This window comes from Rattus norvegicus, chromosome 6, assembly GCF_036323735.1.
Source record: "Rattus norvegicus strain BN/NHsdMcwi chromosome 6, GRCr8, whole genome shotgun sequence".
Lineage (NCBI taxonomy): Eukaryota > Metazoa > Chordata > Mammalia > Rodentia > Muridae > Rattus > Rattus norvegicus.
In genome coordinates, this window is record NC_086024.1 from 45,105,307 (window position 1) to 45,126,100 (window position 20,794).

General features: G+C 47.4%; 1 protein-coding gene across 10 annotated transcripts in view; it reads right to left on the reverse strand.

Annotated features, from left to right (window-relative positions):
- The window catches only part of Lpin1 (lipin 1), a 106,736-nt gene that overhangs the window by 66,197 nt on the left and 19,745 nt on the right, over positions 1 to 20,794 (reverse strand). For 7 of the 10 annotated variants that reach the window (XM_039112199.2, XM_039112197.2, XM_039112195.2 and 4 more), the window contains exon 2: positions 12,300 to 12,356. In XM_039112199.2, the coding sequence (XP_038968127.1) occupies positions 12,300 to 12,356 (57 nt within the window). Of the gene's footprint in view, positions 1 to 3,377; positions 3,668 to 12,299; positions 12,357 to 20,794 lie in introns of those variants that run through there. The other 3 variants (XR_010052085.1, XM_063261885.1, NM_001012111.1) reach the window with 3 other exon arrangements.

The window sequence follows — 20,794 nt, forward strand, 5'->3', positions numbered from 1 at the left end:
AGCTAGGGAAGCTGGTAGTGAGCAACAGCCTTGGATGCCAGTCAGTGAGCTGTCCAGCAGCTGGTCAGCAGTGATAAGACATCCAAGCCACCCCCAGAATTAATTGTTCAGCTACTGGGAGGTAGTTCAGTGGAATGACCTTTGCACCACTTAAGATAAAAATCTTCAAAGCCCGGGGACAGAATCATTAATTATCTCTAAAGAAGCAACCAGGAAACTAGAGAGATAGACTTTGCCAACAAATGATAAGAGTTTCAAAGTTGCCTGCAGAATTCGCAGCTGCCAGCTTGCCGCCTGGACACCTGTGATGGTTGACCTAGAACCTGGCTGGTAGGGAGAAAGGCTTCCTGCTTTTCCCCATCCCACAGGGTTTGCTGTGTGTAGACCGTGAGGTGACTGCATAAGGTTGGGTGACCAGAGGAAAAAGTAAGAAGACTTTGAGCAGCTTCCTAGATTTACACACATTCCTTTGTACATATAAAGGTGATATAAATTCAACATAAAGCACAGTATTAACTTCGTATACAGATAACATTCCATACATCTAAAACGAGAGTCAAGAATGCTAAGCAAACACTATCCTCTTCCCCGGGCAGCCTGAGAACCCTTTCTCAGCCTTCTGGCTCTTGTCTCTACGCCCACCCTTCAGTTTTGTGAGTGGAGCTGTGGAGGGGAAGCTCAGTGTCCCAACCTCCCTTTATCCTTGTACACTAAGGGAAAGAGATTACCTTCCCTGTTTTTCATGGAGCATTTACAGCAGCTACTTATAAATTCTTTCCATAGCCCTTTGTGGGGTGTGTGTGTGTGTGTGTGTGTGTGTGTCCATCCCCTCAAGTTCAGGAACAGGCATGCAGAGGCCAATGGTCAACATTAGGTATCTCCCTGTCTTTTCTTTCACATACCCGAGAAAGAGAGACAGAGACAGAGACAAACAGATAGAGAGACAGACTGACAGATCAACAGACAGACAGATTATTCTTTACAATATCCTCTTTAATTCATGGACAAACACACAATGTCTTTTGCCCACATAGAACGGTTGAGTACTCTATAGGAAAGAACCAAAGATTTAAAAATCAGAAAAGATGGCCTTATGTCTCTGCCCTGCCTCTCATTGGCTGTATGACTTTGGCCAAGGTACACGTGAACTTCAATTTGATCATACCTTTACAAAGAGATCTCTCATAACCCCCTCTATTGTTATTTTTAATAAAATGGAATTTGGAGTTCTTATGCATCTCCCTAAGGAGGATCGCACAGGCTATGCCCTTCCACTCATTGGAAAGAAGGCACAGCTAGGGAGTGACACAACAGTTCGGTTACAGTGGTGAGGAAGAATCCTGATCTGTGCTTTTGCAGGCCAGCCCCCCACCCCATAGGCGAATGCATGTGCTCGTGTGTGTGTGTGTGTGTGTGTGTGTGTGTGTGTGTGTGTGTGTGTGTATCTATACACATATATGTACTGCTACATTAAACCCAGAGTCACCTGAGCAGCTCCCTGGAAGTACAACAGGATAGAGGCAATCTATTGATTGCGATTTTCCTTGGGAATCAAACTCTAGAGTTAAAAGGGCAGAGTTAAAAGGGGGTAGACTCTCAGGGAACCTGCCCATGTGATCCTGAGTGACTGTGGAGCTGAGAGGAGGAGGGTAAGAGTTCTGGCAGAGAACTCGAGGCTGGGGAGTGAAGTCCTTCAGGATGAAGTACAAAATCTGAATGTCATGGCCACTCTCCTACTTCTGTGCATGAGCAACTGTCTTCACTACTGTTCTATTGCTGTGACAAGACACCGTGAGCAAGGCAAAAAGAAAGCACTTAGTTGGGGCTTGCTTACAGTTTCAGAGGGTTAGTCCATGCCATCATGGTAGGAATCGTGGCAGCAGACAGGCAGGTGTGGTGCTGGAACAGCAGCTGAGAGCTTACATCTGATCCACTAGTTGGTGGCAGGGACACAGAGACACACTGGGCCTGGCTTGGGCTTTTGAAATCTCAAAGCCCACTCCCAACAAGGCCACACATCTTAATCCTTCCTCAACAATTTATCAGGTGGGAACCAGACATTTAGACGTATGAGCCTACAGGGGCCATCCTCATCCAAACCACAGTAAGTTCTGCCTTCCTTCCTAGTGCATGTTGAAGGATTGATTAGAGAGGCCCACAAGGTTGGGCTTGGCTCCTGTATGCAACACACATGCACGTGCACGCGCGCGCGTGCGCGCGCACACACACACACACACACACACACACACACACACACGGGGGGGGTGGAGAAGGAAAGAAAAAGGGAGAGGCACAGCAATGACTAATGTAGTTTGTTATTTCTTTGTCTGAGTATATAAATTCCCTTAAAAAGTTATGCTTCACCAGCGTGTATTTTGCCACAAAACACAGATCCTGTTTTGTACTGCTAAAGCAGAATACTTGGTAAAGCAAAGGAATTCACAGAGTCACAGTTTTGGAAACTGGAAGCAAGATCTATTCAGCACCCAGTGAGGCCCTCCTTGACTGGGTCACAACATAGCAAAGGACCAGAAAGAAGAACAGGCATGCAAATATAGGGTATGGTAGCCTTGCTTTACAAGCCCAGCCCCATTAGTACTAACTCTCCCAAGTCAACCAGCATCATTCTCTTCCTGGGGTGGTGCCTCTAGTGACCAAAGGACCTCTAACTAGTCCCTGCAGGAAATCCTTTGGGTTCTGAACTATGCAAGGGAGGATGGGGGGGGAGGGAGGGAGGGAGGGGGGAGGGAGAGAGAGGGGGGGGGGACTGAAGATGGAATGTCATAAAAGTCCAAAGGAAACCAACTAACAGAGTGTGAATGTGAGACACCAAAAGCCTTGATACGGGGCTCTAGTTCCCAAAAATTCTCCTAACAGTTATTCACTTGAGTTTGGGTTTAAGAAACCACTGGGAGAAACTGACATCCAAAGAGCTATTGAGCACCCAGGGAGATGACTCTGTGAATGAAAGTGCTTAATTTTCAAGCAAGAGGACCTGAGTTCAAATCCCCAGCGCTCTTGTAAAACGTCAAGCATGTCTGCACCAACATTGATACCCCCAACTCTATTGCCGGAAGATTAGGGACAGAGAGGCTCTCTGTGGCTTCCGAGCTGCCAGCCTAGCCTCAGATTCAGTAGGGAGTAAGGTAAAGACTGGTAGACCAAGACACCCAGCATCCCCCTCGGGCTTCTACTCCACACGCGGGCACCTTCACTCGTGCATGCAAGTTCATATGTACCAACACACACACGCACGCATGCACGCACACACCTGCACACACACACACACACACCATACATATATGTCAACACACAAATAAAGTAACTCAAGAGCCCTCGAAGCCTCGTTACCCTCCACCCTTCCTGACGTCATGTACCTTAGTTGCCTGAAGAAAGCCTCTTCTCCTGTGAGGACTCCATTTTTCTTCCATCAGCTTCACAGGAAGGTCCCTGCTTGTGAACTTTTTAGTACCCCAGTGGATTGTTCTTTTTTCCTCACCGTCCTATAGGTATTAGTCTCCTAGACCCACCCTCTGTGGTTTCGATTAGGGTAGGCATGACTGGCTCCCCGAGTCTCCCTCTTCCTGTTCTTTCCTCCCCATCCTCCCTCCCCCACTTCCCCCCACTTATTCTCTCCCCTTCTCCAGCTTTCTTTCATGACCATTCTCTGCTAAGGCTCCAGGATCATTGGTGGGTGTCAGGATTATGACATCATCACTGGGGGTGTGACATCACCATCTGATGGAGCTTAGAAGAGAGAGATGGATGAGGACTCAAGCAAATGCTTAGAGTTAGAGACCAGTTTCGGATTCAGCATAGAACAGATGGGTCCCCCATCCTTCTTGCAACCACAGATCCCATAATCTAGAAGTGACACCCAACAAACAGAAGCTGTGAAGGGAAGAAAGAGCCACTTCTGCTTTGCTTTACAGAGCATGGGCAATTAGTATTGTTTACCAAGACTCTTATTGAGATTCTTATAGATGTTGTGTAGAAAAAAATCAATTCCAAAAAATTGTGAGGTCTCAGAAATGCCTAAAGCAGGGGCTAGGGAGACAGCTCCGTCAGTGACTAGCTTGCCTTGCAAGCATGAAAGATGGCGTTCAAGACCTAGTATTCGTCTTTTGTTTAAAAAATGTAGGGCATGATAGCATGAGTTTGTAATCTCAGAATGGGGAGGCAGAGACAAGGGGAAGCCTGGAGCTCACTGGTCAAGTGAGTTCCAAGTCAACCAAAGAGTCTGTCTCAAAGGAGATAGACAGCCTTCCTGAAGATGACATCTGAGGTTGTCATCACACACACACACACACACACACACACACACACACACACACACACTTAAAAATACCTAAAACAGAAAGGGGAGCCACACGCAATCACAGGGTACGAGTACTACATTACTTATTGCCTAGCTCTCCAACAAGAATTTTTAAATGGCTGCAAAGGTAGAAAGTTATTAAAGAAAAACGAGACTTTTAGGTGGCGACAATGCCATCACACAAGTGTCAGGACTCTGCCAGGTGTCACACTAGCTTCCCAGGCTTTCTCTAAGGGTCAGGGTGCACCTTGGCCGTCCTTTCTGTCACTATGTGGAGACCTAGGATCAAAGTTCATGATCAGCTTCCAGGTAGAAAGTCCTCTAGCACAGATGTGAAGGTGAATCCTGGAAATCTAGAGCAGAGCCTGACTATTCACAGAGTCTGACTGTGTGCAGAGTCTTACAGGGAGGACCTGACACTTTGTCTGGGTGGCTCTACAGCTCCTGCACCACTGTTTAGAGTCAGGCAGAAGGGTGTAGAAACCATAGGGGATCTCCGCATTATTGGTTGGCTTGTCCTTAGAGGATAGCCCCTCTTAGTAAGCCATGTGCATCTTGAGCTGTCTTCTAAGAGAATGAGATTGTACCTCAAACACCTGTGAAGAATTCCTACTGAGCACCAGACTCTTCTTCAACAACTGCATGTGATGACCCTTTGGGGGCATAATTCAAATTATCCATCACTTGAAGTTATAATTCTTTAACTTTTTATTGGTTCTTTGTGAATTATACATCATGCACCCCAATATCACTCATCTCCCCATCCCTCCATATCTGCCCTCCACTCTTGCAAACACACACACACACACACACACACACACACACACACACACACACACACAAAGCAGGAGGACTGGCTCTCCTGCATCCCTCTGTCTATCTCTCTGTCTCTATCTGCCTCTCTCTCTCTCTCTCTCTCTCTCTCTCTCTCTCTCTCTCTCTCTCTCTGTCTTACAAAGTGAACCACGGTGTGTTATGCCAATGGAACCTGAGAAGTTCATGGGGAGCTATCCTGTCCTCATCTGAGGAGATCACAGATGGACCTGGAGTGGGCAACTAGAGAAGACCCAGCTTCTAAAGGCTGCTGTGACTCCACCTTGCCAGGCCTCGGTGGTTTTTAGTGGCTTTCCTCTCCTCCCATCCCCATGGAGGATGATCTATCTAGACATGGGGTAACTCCATGCTGGATGTCTCTGAAGAGAGGACCACAGTTTCAATCCATGAGTCATGAGGGGTCAAGAAAACTTGCTTTGTAAGTTCAGAGTTTCCCATTTGCCCTTGAGCCAGACCACATATGCCACCTGTGTGCTGCTCAGTTCCCAAAGTGATCGCCAGATCACTGTACTGAATCTGTCCTGGGATCCAGCCATTCTGCTTTGTTTTACTTTGCACCCCTCCCCAAAAGTCAGGTCCAGTGAAAACAACCAACCAACCAACCAACAAAAGCGCTCAGATCTTTCTAGAACCTAGTGCGTCCTGACAAGAGTGAGCCAACAGAACAGGACAGGGTTCCAGGTTGTTCTCTGACATTACCAGGTCATATCACCCCTGGACCCCAGGCCTCCCACTAGAAAACAACAATGAACAGAACCACCTGGCATCTTCCTCCTCTCACCTACCAACTCAATCAGGGCTTCATAAACTTCCATCCATGACAGCGTGTTGTGACCCTGAGTACATAGGTATATAAAGTAGGTATATAAATCAAACAATCTCTGCTAATAACTCAGAAAGAAATTACTTAATACAGTTCTCTGGGAGCTGAAGAGCTGGCTCAGAGATTAAGAGCACTGGCTGTTCACGCACAGCACTTGGGTTCAGTTCCTGGTACCCACGGGGTGGCTTGCAGTTCTCTAAACCCAGTTCCAGAGGATCAGACACCTTCTTCTGGCCTCCATGGGTATTGCACTCATATGGTGCACTTATATAAATAGAAACACTCATGCACATAAAATTAAAATAAGCACATTTTTTTTTTTTTGGTTCTTTTTTTCGGAGCTGGGGACCAAACCCAGGGCCTTGCGCTTCCTAGGTAAGTGCTCTACCACTGAGCTAAATCCCCAGCCCCAAATAAGCACATTTTTAAAATAGTAGTTGACACATATAATTTTACAATTAAAGATAGGAGCAAATTTGCATACTAATGAGATGCACGTGCTTGCTTGGCTAATACAATCTAAAGACATGCTAATTTGATATTTACATGCCGAGGACTGATGGTAGAAAACCATTGAAAATCTTTGTTTTCTGTAATTAAGCTATTATGTTTCTAATATGTTAGCAGAAAAAAATTGTACGGACAGTGTAAAAAAAAATTGCAATACCCGAGATAATAATCGTGAGCCTGAGTCAAGGTGTTTCAGGCCTAGATAGTTGAACCCACACAGACACATGCGTGCAAAGCACACACATTGTGTGTGCAGATCCAAGGCCGCAAAAATGTCACATGATGCCAGAAACACCTGTGTTTGTTACACTTATGATGTTTTAATTAATTTCTGACAGTCGAAAGTTCAGAAACTTTTGTCGTTTATTTTTTTTCCCTTTTTTCCCCAAAGATTTATTTATTTAATGTATATGAGTTCACTGTCACTGTCTTCAGACACACCTGAAGAGGGCAGCAGATCCCATTACAGATGGTTGTGAGCCGCCATGTGGTTGCTGGGAATTGAACTCAGGACCTCTGGGAGAGCAGTCGGTGCTCTTAACCGCTGAGCCATCTCTCCATCCCTATTTTTTTTTGTTTTTGTTTTTTTCTTTTTTTGTGGCTGATTCCCACATTCAGGTGTCTCAGTTAGAACCCACATGTTAAGCTTTGATGTCCATATCTGTGCTGGGACCTCCCAAGATGGCCTCCATGTCTTTGCACCCTCACCACAAATATGTGTATCCTCCCCAGAAATGGTCAACCTGAAGGGTGTCACTAAACACCCCTAACCACCTAAAGGGGTGTTAGAATCACTTCAGAAGGAGGAATTAGCATGAAGTCCTTATAATTTTAGAATAGATAACACACCATCCAATACTCTCTCCTCTCACCCCTCTGCCTGAGTCACTTACGGACCTCGCCGAGGAAGATTCTGCCCTTGGAACACCCCACCACCACTTTGAATTCTCCTCTCTTACATTTGCTTTGTGGAGTCCACTGTGTCACTGTGTGAACCAGCTAAGCCACCCGCTCCACTCTGCTGCGGTCAAGAGAGCCGGGGCTACCCAGCTGCAGGAGAGCACACCACGCAGAGAGATACGAGGTATCTCTTAATCAAACGTCTGACCGCCAATCAGAAGCCAGCCACTACTACCCTGCCGCGGTGCCGCTTCCCCTCTGGCTCTGGGTTCAAGCCTCCTTGGGTCATTTTCATTCTTCACTATTGTGAATCCCTTCTGCCACAGTGCCTTTGTCCACGCTGCAACCTTGTAACATTAATTATATTGGTAAATGATCGTGTATTTGTACTTGGTAAAATCCGAGTCTGAGGAGGAGGAGGCGCCCCCTCTTTGTCTCAGACTCAGCATGCTTCTATCAAGCGTCCTCTAAGACACTCTGGGGACCGGTCCCCTGGTCCCAAAACAAGGAGGCAGGGGACCAGCTGAGATTGTTAAAAAGCATCACACTCTTGAGAGCAGCTGGAAGGGGCAACATTTCCAACTGAGGTCAGTTTATCATGAGGTAGAAAAAAACAAAACAAAACAAGCCTGCAGCTGGAAGCTCACCCACAGAGAGACAGCTCTCCTCTGCCTAGCATACTGTCCCCAGTCATCTCTGCTGCATGCCCTAAGCCTGCTGACTTGACGATTTCTCTTTAATCTGCTGCTTCTGCCTGTCTGCCGCTCACAGTTTGTTCCTTTACTTTTACTCACTTTGTACTTAAAAGGTTCCCTCATTCAAATCATGGCGAGGGGGGACCATTCTCTATTCAGAACAGCCTCCGGGAAAGGGACTTCCCCTTCTCACCTTCAACCATACAGTAAGTATCACTACCTCCACTCCCAGCAGACTACTTCAGAGTCAGAGACTCTGGCTGCGCTGCCCAGAAGGACTCTAAAGGCAGTGTTCCATTTGTACGCAGGACTGTTATGAATCACTCTGCAGTCGGCAGCTACAGCAAGAGGACAAAGACTATTGATTTTTTTTTACATGTATCTAAACTGTGCCTCACACTCAGGTCTCAACAATATTTTCTCAATGAATGACTAATTATCACATCATGAAGTGTCATGCCTGGATACAAATAGGCTCATTATAATTACAAATAAAGCCATGGTAAAATATACACTCATCACACTAAAAATAAGTGAGTGAGCCCTGTTGCCATATGGACGGTGTCACCGCCCGGGTCAGAGACCATCCTGATGCTTACATCATGCCAAGCCCAGTAGCGAGTAAGTACACAGGAGATGACTCTACCCTCGAGGAAGTTAAGACCCAACCCAACGACAGATCCCAGGCCCCTGGCAAGGAGAGTCCAGACCACGGTGCTCCCTGGGGTGGGGAAAGAGATGGCTATAAGGAGAGCCATAAACAGAAAAGACAGAAAACTGATCTGCTACTACAGTGTGGCCACTGACAAGTCAGGCAATGCCTTGGGGCATCTCTGAAAAACCCAAGAAAAGCCACTGAATAGAAAAAGAAAGTTCTATACTTTATGGTTATATGAAAGCTAAGTACATCATGGTTGTAACGGACTGTGCGGTGCTTGTTGGTAATCAACGCCCCCAATAAACTGATGTTTAAAACAAACAAGAAAAAACCCAGCAACTGGCTCCAAGATAAGAGAGCATGAATATCACCAGATACCTGAGGGGACTCCACTCAAAATTCCTCGTAAGGAGGAAATCACGGCAGAAAGCACCTCAACAGGACAGACCAACATGCTATGTCCCCTTTGCTCCAAAAGGTGTCTCTTAGGGTTACCATTGCCGCGATGAAACACCATAACCAAAGCAACTCGGGGAGGAAAGGGTTTATTTCACTCACAGTTCCATCATCAAAAGAGAGCAGGATCTCAAGCAGGGCAGGAACCTGGAGTCAGGAGCTGATGCAGAGGCCGTGGAGGGTGCTGATTACTAGCTTGCTCCCCATGGCTTGTTCAGCCTGATTTCAATTAGAACCCAGGACCAGGGATGACCCCACACACAATGGGCTGGGCTCTCCTCCATCAATCACTAAGAAAATACCTTACAGGGTTGCCTACTGCTAGGTCTTCTGAAGGCATTTTCTCAATTGAGGCCCCCTCCTCTCTGATGACTCCAGTCTGCGTTAACTTGACATAAAACTAGCCAGCATAAGACTCGAGTTTTTAGAATGTAAAAACTCAATATTGGGAACAGGAAGGCCATTTCACCCATTTCCTGGTTTTATGTCTGTTGCTGTGATAAAATACCTTGACCAAAGCAACCTAGAAGAGAAAATGTTTGCTTTTAGCTCAGTCTCGGGTGAGTGATATCACTGCAGAGAAGTCAAGGCAGGAGCCTGAAGCGAATAGTCACATCCACAATCAAGAACAGAGAGAGAATGAAGATGTGCATGCTTAGTACTCAGCTCCCTTCCTCTACTCTTACACAGTCCAGGGCCCCTAACTAGGGAATGGTGTCACCCACAGTGGACTGGGGCTTTCCACATCAATTAACACTAGTCACCAAAACAACGCCCCACAGACATGCCCACAGGCCAACCTGAACTAGACAATCTCTCACTGAGCCTCTCTTCCAGGAGATTCTGGGTCCTGCCAAGTTGACACAGTAGCCGTCACAATTGAAGCAGAGATTTAAGCAGATGTAGAAACAAGAGAGTTGAGGTAAACATGCCATTATCTGAGGTCCCTAAAAGACCAGATAAGTCCTCCTGATCACTGGCATCAGCTCCTGATGCCTCCTCTCATTCTTTCTGTATCTCCAATGACTCCCCTCGCCAGTCCTGGAGCCCAGTGCCATTTCTTACCTCATGCTCAGCCAACTGTTAGGGCTCTTCCATTGTTCCCCAGAAGACTCACCTTATATTGGAGACTCTGCTCTAACATAGTTCCCAATCTTTCTCTACCCACCTCAGAGAAGCTGTTAACTCTCCTCTCCTACTGCAGAGGCTTGTGGTAAACAGCAAGCTCTCATGTTGGATTAAGTGATTGTCTATTGTACACAGGAACTGGTAGGTTATTAGGCATCTCTCTCAGGGTCTCTCATATATTGTAAGTGACAGAGTAACAGCCATAAGTTGGGATTTCATCCCCTACGTTGGGTGATAAAGATGTTCTGTAATTTTGCCCTTTAAGCAAGATAGCCAGTTTCGGTCCTCTGCCCAGTGTCCTGCCTTGTTAAGGTCAGTTAGTTCTTCGAATAGTATCTATGGCCAGTGATCTGCTCTCCTCACCTGCCTTGCCTGTGAACCATAACCACTGGCCTGCATGTTTGGCCAGAGTGGGCTGAAACCTGGTAGCCATGACTTCTACCCCAGGTTCTGAAGAATAGGGAGTTGGCCACAAGAAGTGATGTCAAGTTACTTCCACAATCACCAGCCTACATGGCCATCCACAGAAAGAGCACTGCTTACCCAGAGACTTCCTGGTCCTACTCATAGAACACTGCCTCCTTATTCTGGGCTCAACTGCCACTAACTGCCCACAACTCAGACTTCCTGGCCTCCCATTGGGCCTACTACTCTCTATAGCTTAGAAGTAGAGCTCCATCCCTTACAGAGTTCCTAGAGCTCTGTCTCTTTAAGCTTCCTTCCTCATTTACTCCACTGGGACCTCGGGATCAGCACAAGGATGAATCCCTTGCTCGGGCAAGCACTTCATTAGGCCTCTGAGGTCTTCTGGGAGTGGCAGTCCACACCTTTCTCCTGAATACCCCCCAGCCTGTGAGTTCTTTAAAGGCAGACCCAGAGTAGTGATGTTTGTTTTACAACCTCAGAACAAGCCGCAGTAGAGTCCATTAAGTCTCAGATAGCGGTTCTCCTTTGGACTATTACAACAGCCTCCCTACCTCAAATCCACTGCCTGCTCTAGATGGTTCAAACGTTCAACAACCTGGGCTGTAATGTGCTGTATGATGATGCTTTTGAAACTATGCCAAGCACCAGGGTAAAGGAACTGTATACTAAGGAAAGGACTTGGGAGGTAGCAGGATCATTTCCAAGATCCCAGTCACTGAGTTTGTCCCAAGATCGGGTCAAACAATCCCTCCAATGTCAGGCCACCCTGGTAAGCCCTGCCCCACCGCCAAGAAAGCCTACCACCTGCTCAGTTCTTTGCTGCTTCTCATCCGAGCAGAGGTAGCCACCCTCCTTGATTTTCTTTCCCAATAAATCTCTTGTGTAAAGTTTGTTGTGTGGTGCGACGTTGTGTTGTTCCTTGGCTTCTGGCTGCCAGGATACCTTTCCATCTGAGCTGTAACAACTTACAGTGGGCATCAGGCTATTGAATATGGTGTCTGGGGAGAGCTACAAAGATGGGCTCCAGGGGCAAACAGAACAAGGGCAAAGTGTAATCCTAGAGATGTGGGGAAGGGGTGGAAACTACTCCTACTAGCCACAAGGAGAAAGGAGTCCTCAGCAGGACCCAAAGGAAGCTGTGAAGAACTCAGGTGTGGCTCCCCAGTGTCTAATAAGAATTAGACACTCGTGACCACAGACAGGGACACCTGTCAAGGGTAACCAAAATGTTAATGGGAAGCTTCTCCATCTACGCTAGGAGCCCTTTGAATCTAAAGTTTAGAGGATGTTGTTTAATTGGGGAGATGGCAAAATCCCATCTGTGTCTGGAGGGGAATGTGCTAGAAGGGAAACTGAGAAGCCAGGCAAGTGGTTAGCTGCCAGGGCAGAGCTTATGAAACACAGGGAGTGCTCTGGAAGCATCTACTGAATGGCATAGTCCCTGCTTTGAAGACTGTGTTTGCCTACATCAGGAAGCTGCACTGTGACAAGAAGGAAGGTTTCATTTTGACCCATGAAATCACAAGAACACCTTATAGCTGCTGTACTCACATTGATGTTTGAAGGCCACACGTTTCGGATCCATCCAGGGTCTCTCATTATTGGAATCTGAAAGACAAGAACAGAAGTTAATTAGAGATGTGCAATAAGCAAACCATGACCTGGGCTCTGGTCATACGTCAAAATCTTTATGTTTTTACATATCTAGTAGAAAATTATGGAGCTGGGGACATGGCTCAGCTAGCAAAGTGCTTGCTCTACAAACATGAGGACCTGAGTTTGATCCCCAGGACCCTCATAATAAAGTTGAGCATGGTGGCATGAATTTGTAATTAGGGAGGCAGAGAGTTGCTGGCCAGCTGGTCTAGCCAAATCCTCTGCAACCCAGGTCAGTGAGAGACACACAAACCCCAGGTAGGTTTTGGGGAGATAGCTCGGTGGGTATGAATACAAGCTGAGGACCTGAGTTCAAATCCCCAGCACTCACTAAATATGGTGGGTATAGCAGTGTGTGTGCATAATTCCAACACTGGGGGCATGGAAAAAAGCAGATCTCAGGAGCTCACTGGGCAGCTGAAACAGTGAGCTGGTCCCAAGGCAACAAAGGGAAGAAAGAGGAAGTCACCCAATACCCTCCTCTGAATTTGGACTCTGCATGTGCATTGATTGGCATTCACACACACACAGAGAGAGAGAGAGAGAGAGAGAGAGAGAGAGAGAGAGAGAGAGAGAGAGAGAAGAGGAGAGGAGAGGAGAGGAGAGGAGAGGAGAGGAGAGGAGAGGAGAGGAGAGGAGAGGAGAGGAGAGAGGGAGAGGGAACAACAATCATTGTGTGGTAACTCTCATCTGTAATTCCAGTGTTCAGAGAAGTGAAGCAAGGGGATTGCAGACAGCTTGTGACTCTCTTAGGCTACACACTGAGTTCCAGGCCAGCGGAGACTATAATATGAGTGAGACCCAATCTCAAACACAACAAAACAGTTAACAACAAAACAAGTTTTTAGAAGAGTTAGTGGAACGATCTAGAATCAGCCAGTAGAGGGGTTAAACAACCAGTGACTGTGCTAAAAACCACAGAGCTATGCACTTTAGCCTAGAGAGCTGCAGCTCAGCCTTTTAAAAAGAAGAATTCAGGGCTAAGCAACATGTGGTGGCTTCCCTTGGCATCTAGAATGTGATGTGGTCAAAACCCCATTCCTTCCTTCTTTCTCCCATCATCCTACCACAAAACGTGGGTGAAGCCATGGGCCAGGCAGAGAGTTAGCAATGGGATCAGAACTCAGGCGAGCAGCCACAGCTGTTTCTTAGGAGTGTATCAGCGCTCACAGCCCACTTGTTCATCTCTAAAGGGGGATCCTATGGGCATTGTATGAACCGAGTCCACAGAGACCAAAGAGCAAAGCCTAGTTCCTGGGGACAGCTGTCAGTACTCCAGGTACAGTGTGCCCGTGTTAAGGAGACCAGTAACCATCTCTTCTACAAAGGACCCAATTAGCACCACGTAGAGTGTATATCACTATTCAGGGTTAGCCCAGCTTTCTAAAGGACATGCTAGCTGTCCCAAGTCTTTAATTAATTACGTCCCAGTTTTGCTCAGAGCATGCCTTTCTTAACTTCTTTCCCTACTGCTGTGGTAAAATACCCAAGTAAAGCAGCTTAAGGGAGATGAGGTTTATTTCAGCTGACAGTTCAAGTCCATGATGATAGGCGAGTCAGGGCAGCAGGAGTTTGAAGCCGGTGGTCACATTATATCCACAGTCAAGAAGCAGATGCTAGCAATACATGCTTGCCTGCTGGCTGACTCTCAGCCCCATTCTCCATTTTATTTAGTACCGGATTCTTCTGCCTAGGAAATGGTTCCACCTTCAGTCCACATGAGCCTCCCCATAACATTTCACATGATCAAGATAGTCCCTCACAGGCATGCTCAGGTGCCCATTCTTCCCCAGGGGATTCTGGGTTGTGTCGAGTTGATGATTAATACTAACCATCACAGTACATGATTTGAGCTCAACTAATACCACGCTTAATAATCAAGCCCCATAGTCTCTCCCCCACCCATCTTGCTACCTTGTTAACTGACTGATGGTGAGTGGTGATGTTCTAACCGTTTTGTGTTGAGTGCCTGTCAAGGTTCTGTGCTTTGCTTGGTTCTTGGAGCACAGAGTGAGATACGACTCTGCGAGTGGCTTAGGACTTAGTGTTACCACAGGAAGACAAGTAAAATTGAAGGCCAAAGTTGACCTTCAAGAGGTACCCAGTGGGATGGTTACTGTTAATTACCAACTTGGAAGAATCTAGAATTACCTTCTGAGTGAGTTTCAATGAGGGATTGCCCAGATCAAGTTGCCTATGGCGGGAAGACTTTCTTGGTTGTGTTAATTGAAGTGGGGAAAACTTCCCACTTTGGGTGAGCCTATTCCCTACGCAGGAGATTCCTGGACTGGGTAACCGTAGAAAAAGCAAGTTGAGCATTAGCATGCATGCACTGCTCTTTGCTGTTGACCAATGATGTAATATGACCAGCTGCTTCAAGTTCCTGCTGCCTCGGTTTCCCCACAATCATCATTGTAACCCAGAATCATGAGCAAAATAAACCCTTTGACCCTCGAATTTCTTTCTTCGAGTATTTTATCACAGAAACTGAAAAAGAGACTAGGATGCCTAGGGAATAGTGAAAACACAGAGGAGGAAGCCAGCCACCCACCTTCCTGCGTGGGCTCAGACTGGAGAAGGTTCCACTCCTGTGCAGAAGTGCAGAAGGCACCATCTGACATAACTCATAAGGCTGAGTACCTCCCAAGGTGAAGCAAAAAGATAAGGCTTCTACAAACAGAGAAGGGGCTGCTCATGAAACAGAAGCCCAAGCCTCAGGGGGCCCTGTGAGTACAGAAACTTGCGGCATGCCCTGGCGTGAAGGTGGTGAAGGGGACAGAAGGCTGCTTGGGCAGGATTGGGAGGAGTTCAGATTTCCATGGGCGCTTTGGTAAGCATTTTAAGAACATGTTTCTCATAGCTTCCCCCATCTTGGCTATAGAAAATCTCTGGACCACAAAGCAAGAAAAGGGAGAGGATGAGGGGTGTGTCTCTTCAATGGATCTCAGTATGTAGAAGATGCCCAGGAGGCAGAAAAATTAGTCCCAACATGTGGCTAGGTCCTTGTCTCCAGTTAAACTGAGGCTCAGGGCTGGCAAAGTCATGACATTGTATGCCCTGAATCACCTCCCAAGAAAACCTCCCTGTTGGAAGGTCAAGAACAACATTTCTTCCATCTACATCCCTCCTCTTTATGCCACACTCTGTAGCTCATCTGGCTTCTGAGCAGAGTCTTTCCATCTTTACGCAGTCCGTTCCTCCTGCCTGGGATACACTTCAGCTGGCTAGACACAGTCACGTGTGTCAGCTCTCCAGCAAAGCTGCCCTTGGCCTCCGCACCACGATCACAGAGAATTGTACCTTCTCGGAGCACCTGCACGCTCCCCTCATAGCACTTAGCACAGCTTGACAGCATGCATTCGCTTGCACAAGTGTCCATCTAACGACAGCCTCCTCCGTAAGGAACGTGGCCTATTCTTGTCATCTAATTCGCTGAAGCCTCTGGCCGTGGTAGGTAGTCATTAAATATTGCTGAGTGGAAGAACAGAGGTATAATTTTCTCAACATTCAAGGGAAGGCACTGGAGCTAAGAGGGTCAAGTGAATTAGATCATTACACAACCGACAGATTGGGAGGGGGAGGTGAGCTGGGATTTGTCCCTGGTTCCAGTAACTTCAAAGCCAGGAAGCTATCTGTATTCCAGGGTGATGGCTGTGGGAGGAGCTAGCACAGCCTTACTCTTAAACACCCTTCCTGAAAAGGTCTGTGTGGGGAGGTGGGGATACTTCAGTTCCCTCTGCAGCTGTGCCTTGGATCTAGGAGTTCCCTTCTATTCTCTGTTCCTAGCCACATCTTCTTGGCTACATGTAGGAGAGCTGAGGTTCCCAGGCCTTACTCAATGTTCACATAAATGTGTGGCTTCTACAGGACCCTCAGCAAGTCTGGGCACATTCCACAGAGCAAATCTAACAAGGACGCTGGAGAGGAAGGACCCAGGATGTGTGAAATCCAAGGAAGATCCACCAAGGACTTGGCCCCATGTCCTGGAGTACGTCGAGGGGCATGGTGCTACCTGAGCCAGTAGTCACTGACTCCTGTGGGTTTGCACAACTTGACTTGTGGGTTCAGATGTCATGCATACTCCATACAGGAGGATAACAGATATCAGTAGATTTATCAAGGGGTGAAGAAGATAATGATGGATTTAAGTCCCAGGGCAGAAAATGTACAGTAAGTCACAAAGACCTGAGACAGACACTTGTAGGCAGCCTGTGAGCTCCTACAAAAAGGTCATCATAGGGCCTGCTACTTCCAGCCTACATATCCCTGCTGGGATTGACTTGAGCTTCCATGAGCTCTGCAGATTCCTGTGTGTGTGTGTGTGTGTGTGTGTGTGTGTGTGTGTGTGTGTGTGTGTGTGTGTGTTTGACAGAGAGTGTGCTTGTGTATACCTGCTTGCATATGGGCATATATCTATTCTAGATTAACAATGCCTTCAGATTCTTTGTGACTCTTGGTATCAAGGAATCTGACCACTCTTACCTTAAATCTGAGCCACCCCGAGTGACTGACTTGGTCAATAACATGAAGGACCCATGACAAGGTCCTCACAGGCCAGGTTGGGAAAGCCCTCCCATCATCCTCTTCTGCCTCCAGCCACGCTCTTTCTTGAAGTGTTAGACACCAGGTTGGGGTCCTGGCTCTGAAGTGTCACCCCTCTGCAGTGTATGACTCTTGCCCACAATCCCTACTGCCCTGGGCCCTCCAGCTCCCTTCTCCCTCAGGCATAGACAGGTTCCTCCAAACCAGCTCGTTTAGCTGACCACTGAGTCAGCCAACACCGAGGGGCAGAAGAATGAGAGCTGAATCCCACACACAATCCAGACCTGGAATAGCTAATGCTCATTATCATATATTGGTTATGTATAATGGGTTTCACTGTGATGTTTCCATACATGTAGATAATGTATTTTGACCCTCTTCACCCCAGTTCCTCAGTCCCTTGTATGCCGCTCCTCCCACAGATCCTCTTGCTCTTCCCACCCAGACTTTCTTCAACCGTCATGTGTTTTTTTAAAATGACCCATTGAGTTCCATCAGGGTTACTTACAGGAACATGGGTCAGGGCTGTTTGCAGGAGCATGGGTGAGGGCGTTGATTACAGGACACCTGGCCAGCAACCATAACTTGTCTACGAATCCTCAGGGAGAGTTGGGGTTCCATGGGTTCCCCATCCCCCTTCACAACAAGATGTCCATGGGCCCATTCTTGTGCAGGTAACACAGTTGCTATAAACTCAAGAGTTCAGTGGTCGAATCATGTGCCGAAATCCACACTACTCCTCAACTACTTTCTCCAGTTTGTACATTTTTAAAAAAAAACAGAGTCTCATTATACAATGTAGGCTGACCTTGAACTCACAAAGACCAGCCTGCCTCCTGAAAGACGGGATTAAAAGTATGCACTACCATGCGCAGCCCACTCCTTACTTTTTAAAACATCCTTTGAGTATGGGCACAACTGCTCCTCTACGACAGTGTATGGGGGTCAGCAGACGCCTTGCGGGACTCAGTTCTGTTCTTTCACTGTGTGAGCTCCAGGAATTAAACTCAGGTCATTAGGCTTGGTGGCACCTAGCCATGCCAATGGCCTCACTGGCATTTTTTTTCCTGCTCCTTCTTCTACAATGCCCCCCAAGCCTTAGAGGAGGTAACACAGTGTCCCATTTAGGGATGGCATTCGGCAGTCACTTCTCACACTGTGACTGGTTCTGAATCTCTGCGGTAACCACTACTCATGAAAAAAAAAAAGTGTTGTGACCAAAGCTGAGGACAGTACTAACCTATGGGCATAAACATCTTTGTTTAAAGGCACGTTTGTCAGGCACATCGTGTCCATTTAGCAAAACAGCAAAACATCAGAGGCTTCCCCATATGTAAGCCAGTAAGTATTGGAGCAGCATGTTCCAGAAGAGTAAACAATCAGAACAGAACATGTACACAGGAGCAGGAAGACAGTCTGGACTGGGCCTGCATCTACCTGGAAGGCGACAGGGACAGTGACTTTGCCTGTCTGGGCAAGGATATCTGTCTTGTCTGTAGGAACAGTTTTGGCCCCTGTGTGATTCATATTCACTCTGTGTGTGTGTGTGTGTGTGTGTGTGTGTGTGTGTGTGTGTGTGTGAAAGTGACACTCTGACTGAAATCAATCCCATGGCTCACTCACCCGCATGACTATTTACGAACCACACCATGCAGACTCCACGTGTTTACACACGCAAATGCTGCTGTGTTAGGTCAGGTTGACTGGGAAACTGGCCAACCCTAAGATCCAGAGTTGACAGGCAGCTATCCCAGACTGGCCTCCCTGGAGTCCTGGCCTCCGAGTCTGGAGACAAGCCAGAGCGTTGCCTCAGAGCCACCCCAACTCCAGTCCCCCACCCCTACCCTGCAGCAGGGAAACATTCTCAGAGGGAACTGGGGGAAGGGACATCCCCCAGTTCTCACTGCAGCCTTCCTCCTAGTTATCCACAAACTCTGTGGGCTTTCTATTGCACAGTCTTTTCCTTGCCAAGCTATGCCAAGGAGAGCAAGGTTTCTCTCTCTCTCTCTCTCTCTCTCTCTCTCTCTCTCTCTCTCTCTCTCTCTCTCTCTCTAGACGCCAGCTTTTTTTAAAATTTATTTAAAGTATGAGTGCTCAGCAGTGGAAGAGGAAGCCCTTGGTCCTACCAAGACTGAACCCCCAGTGAACATGATTGTTGGGGGAGGGCGGTAATGGGGGTAGGATGGGGAGGGGAACACCTATATAAAAGGGGAGGGGGAGGTGTTAGGGGGATGTTGGCCCAGAAACCGGAAAAGGGAATAACAATCGAAATGTAAATAAGAACTATCCAAGTTAATAGAGATGGAAAGAAAAGTAATAAAAAAAAATAAAAATGTATGAGTGCTCAGATGCATATACAGTCACAGGCCAGAAGAGGGCATCAGATCCCCTTAGAGATGGTTGTGAGCCACCATGTGGTTGCTGGGAATTGAACTCAGGACCTCTGGAAGAGCAACCACTGCTCTTAACCACTGAGCCATCTCACCAGTCCCCCAAGTGGCAGTTTTAACCATGCTGCTTCTTTAAATTTATTTATATGGGGATTCTTTGAGATAGGGTTTTCCTGTGCACCCCAAGTGTCCCGAGACTTGCAGCAACTCCTGCCTCAGTCGCCAAAGTGCTAGGATTACAGACATGTGCTACCATGCTCTGCAAAATCTTACATGCCATGCGTTCCCACCTATTTGAAAGGTTTTCAGGCTTTGAGGTACTGGGGACAGAAGGCAAGGTCTCACAAATGCTAGCGAGACACGGATGCTGCCACAGAGCTCCACTCTCAGCTCTTCTGTCTTCTTACATTACACGAGGGACGGATGGCAGATCGCACACATGTTAGACACGTGCATCAGTGCCGAACTACATCCTCCGCTCTCTAGTCTTCTGACGTTTTGCTGCACTGATGTCCTCTCAGGGCTTGTCTGCAAGGCAGCCATTCACAAGCAAACCAAATGAGTCAGAACCTTGCCTCCAGCTGACACCTCTCTGGGCTCTCCTGACCTTGAGCCTCCAACCAACTGTCTGTCCCTTTCACCTCAGGACTGTCAGCACACAATGAGGTAAGCTCCTCTGCCCCAGATGATACGAACTGATTGGTTCTAGCCTGAGTGTCCTGTCTTATTTCCTCTTTCCCATAGAAGTCCCATCTGGCTGCATTATCTGACTTGCTATGCCTCCGGGACAGCTCCTGCTTCCCTAAATGATATTCTAGCCTCCTGCTTCCTAGGGTGTCACCACACTGTCCGTTCATGACACTCATTTCCACATCTGCACGCCCAACACACCTTATTAAAGAAAGTCCTGAATACCTTTAAACCTCTGGCTCCCTGGAGCCCATGACTAGCTAAAACCCAGTGGAGACAAGCAAAGTGGCATTGGTGTACTGACCACCAGACACTGCACAGGCTAGTTCAGGCAAGACAGCATGGGGGATGGGCCTGGACCAATAGACTTCTGCCAGCCAGAACAGACAAACCAGCCCTGGGTTCCCCTACTCTCAAGGGATGCAGACTGCTTGACGCCCTCTAGAAGACTAGAGTTTGACCAGCAGAGCTCATCTCTGACCCATCACCCACATTCGTTTCTCTGCTGTAAGCAAGATGATGACACATGTTAATGCAAGAGTTAAATGACAACAAGGGTGGGGAAATTAGTCCAGAAAGCAGAATGCTGTTTGAACTTGACAACTATCAGACTTCCGTCGTTTGGCTGTTATTGTTTAGTATATCAGTAACTAGCAACAGGGCAGGGCAGTAACTCTTTGGTGTGACAGTCCCCAAGTCTGGGCCCCCTGGGTCCTATGCTGGGGACAAATCTAAGAGCTTGTGGCAGTCGGAGCACAAGCACTGGAG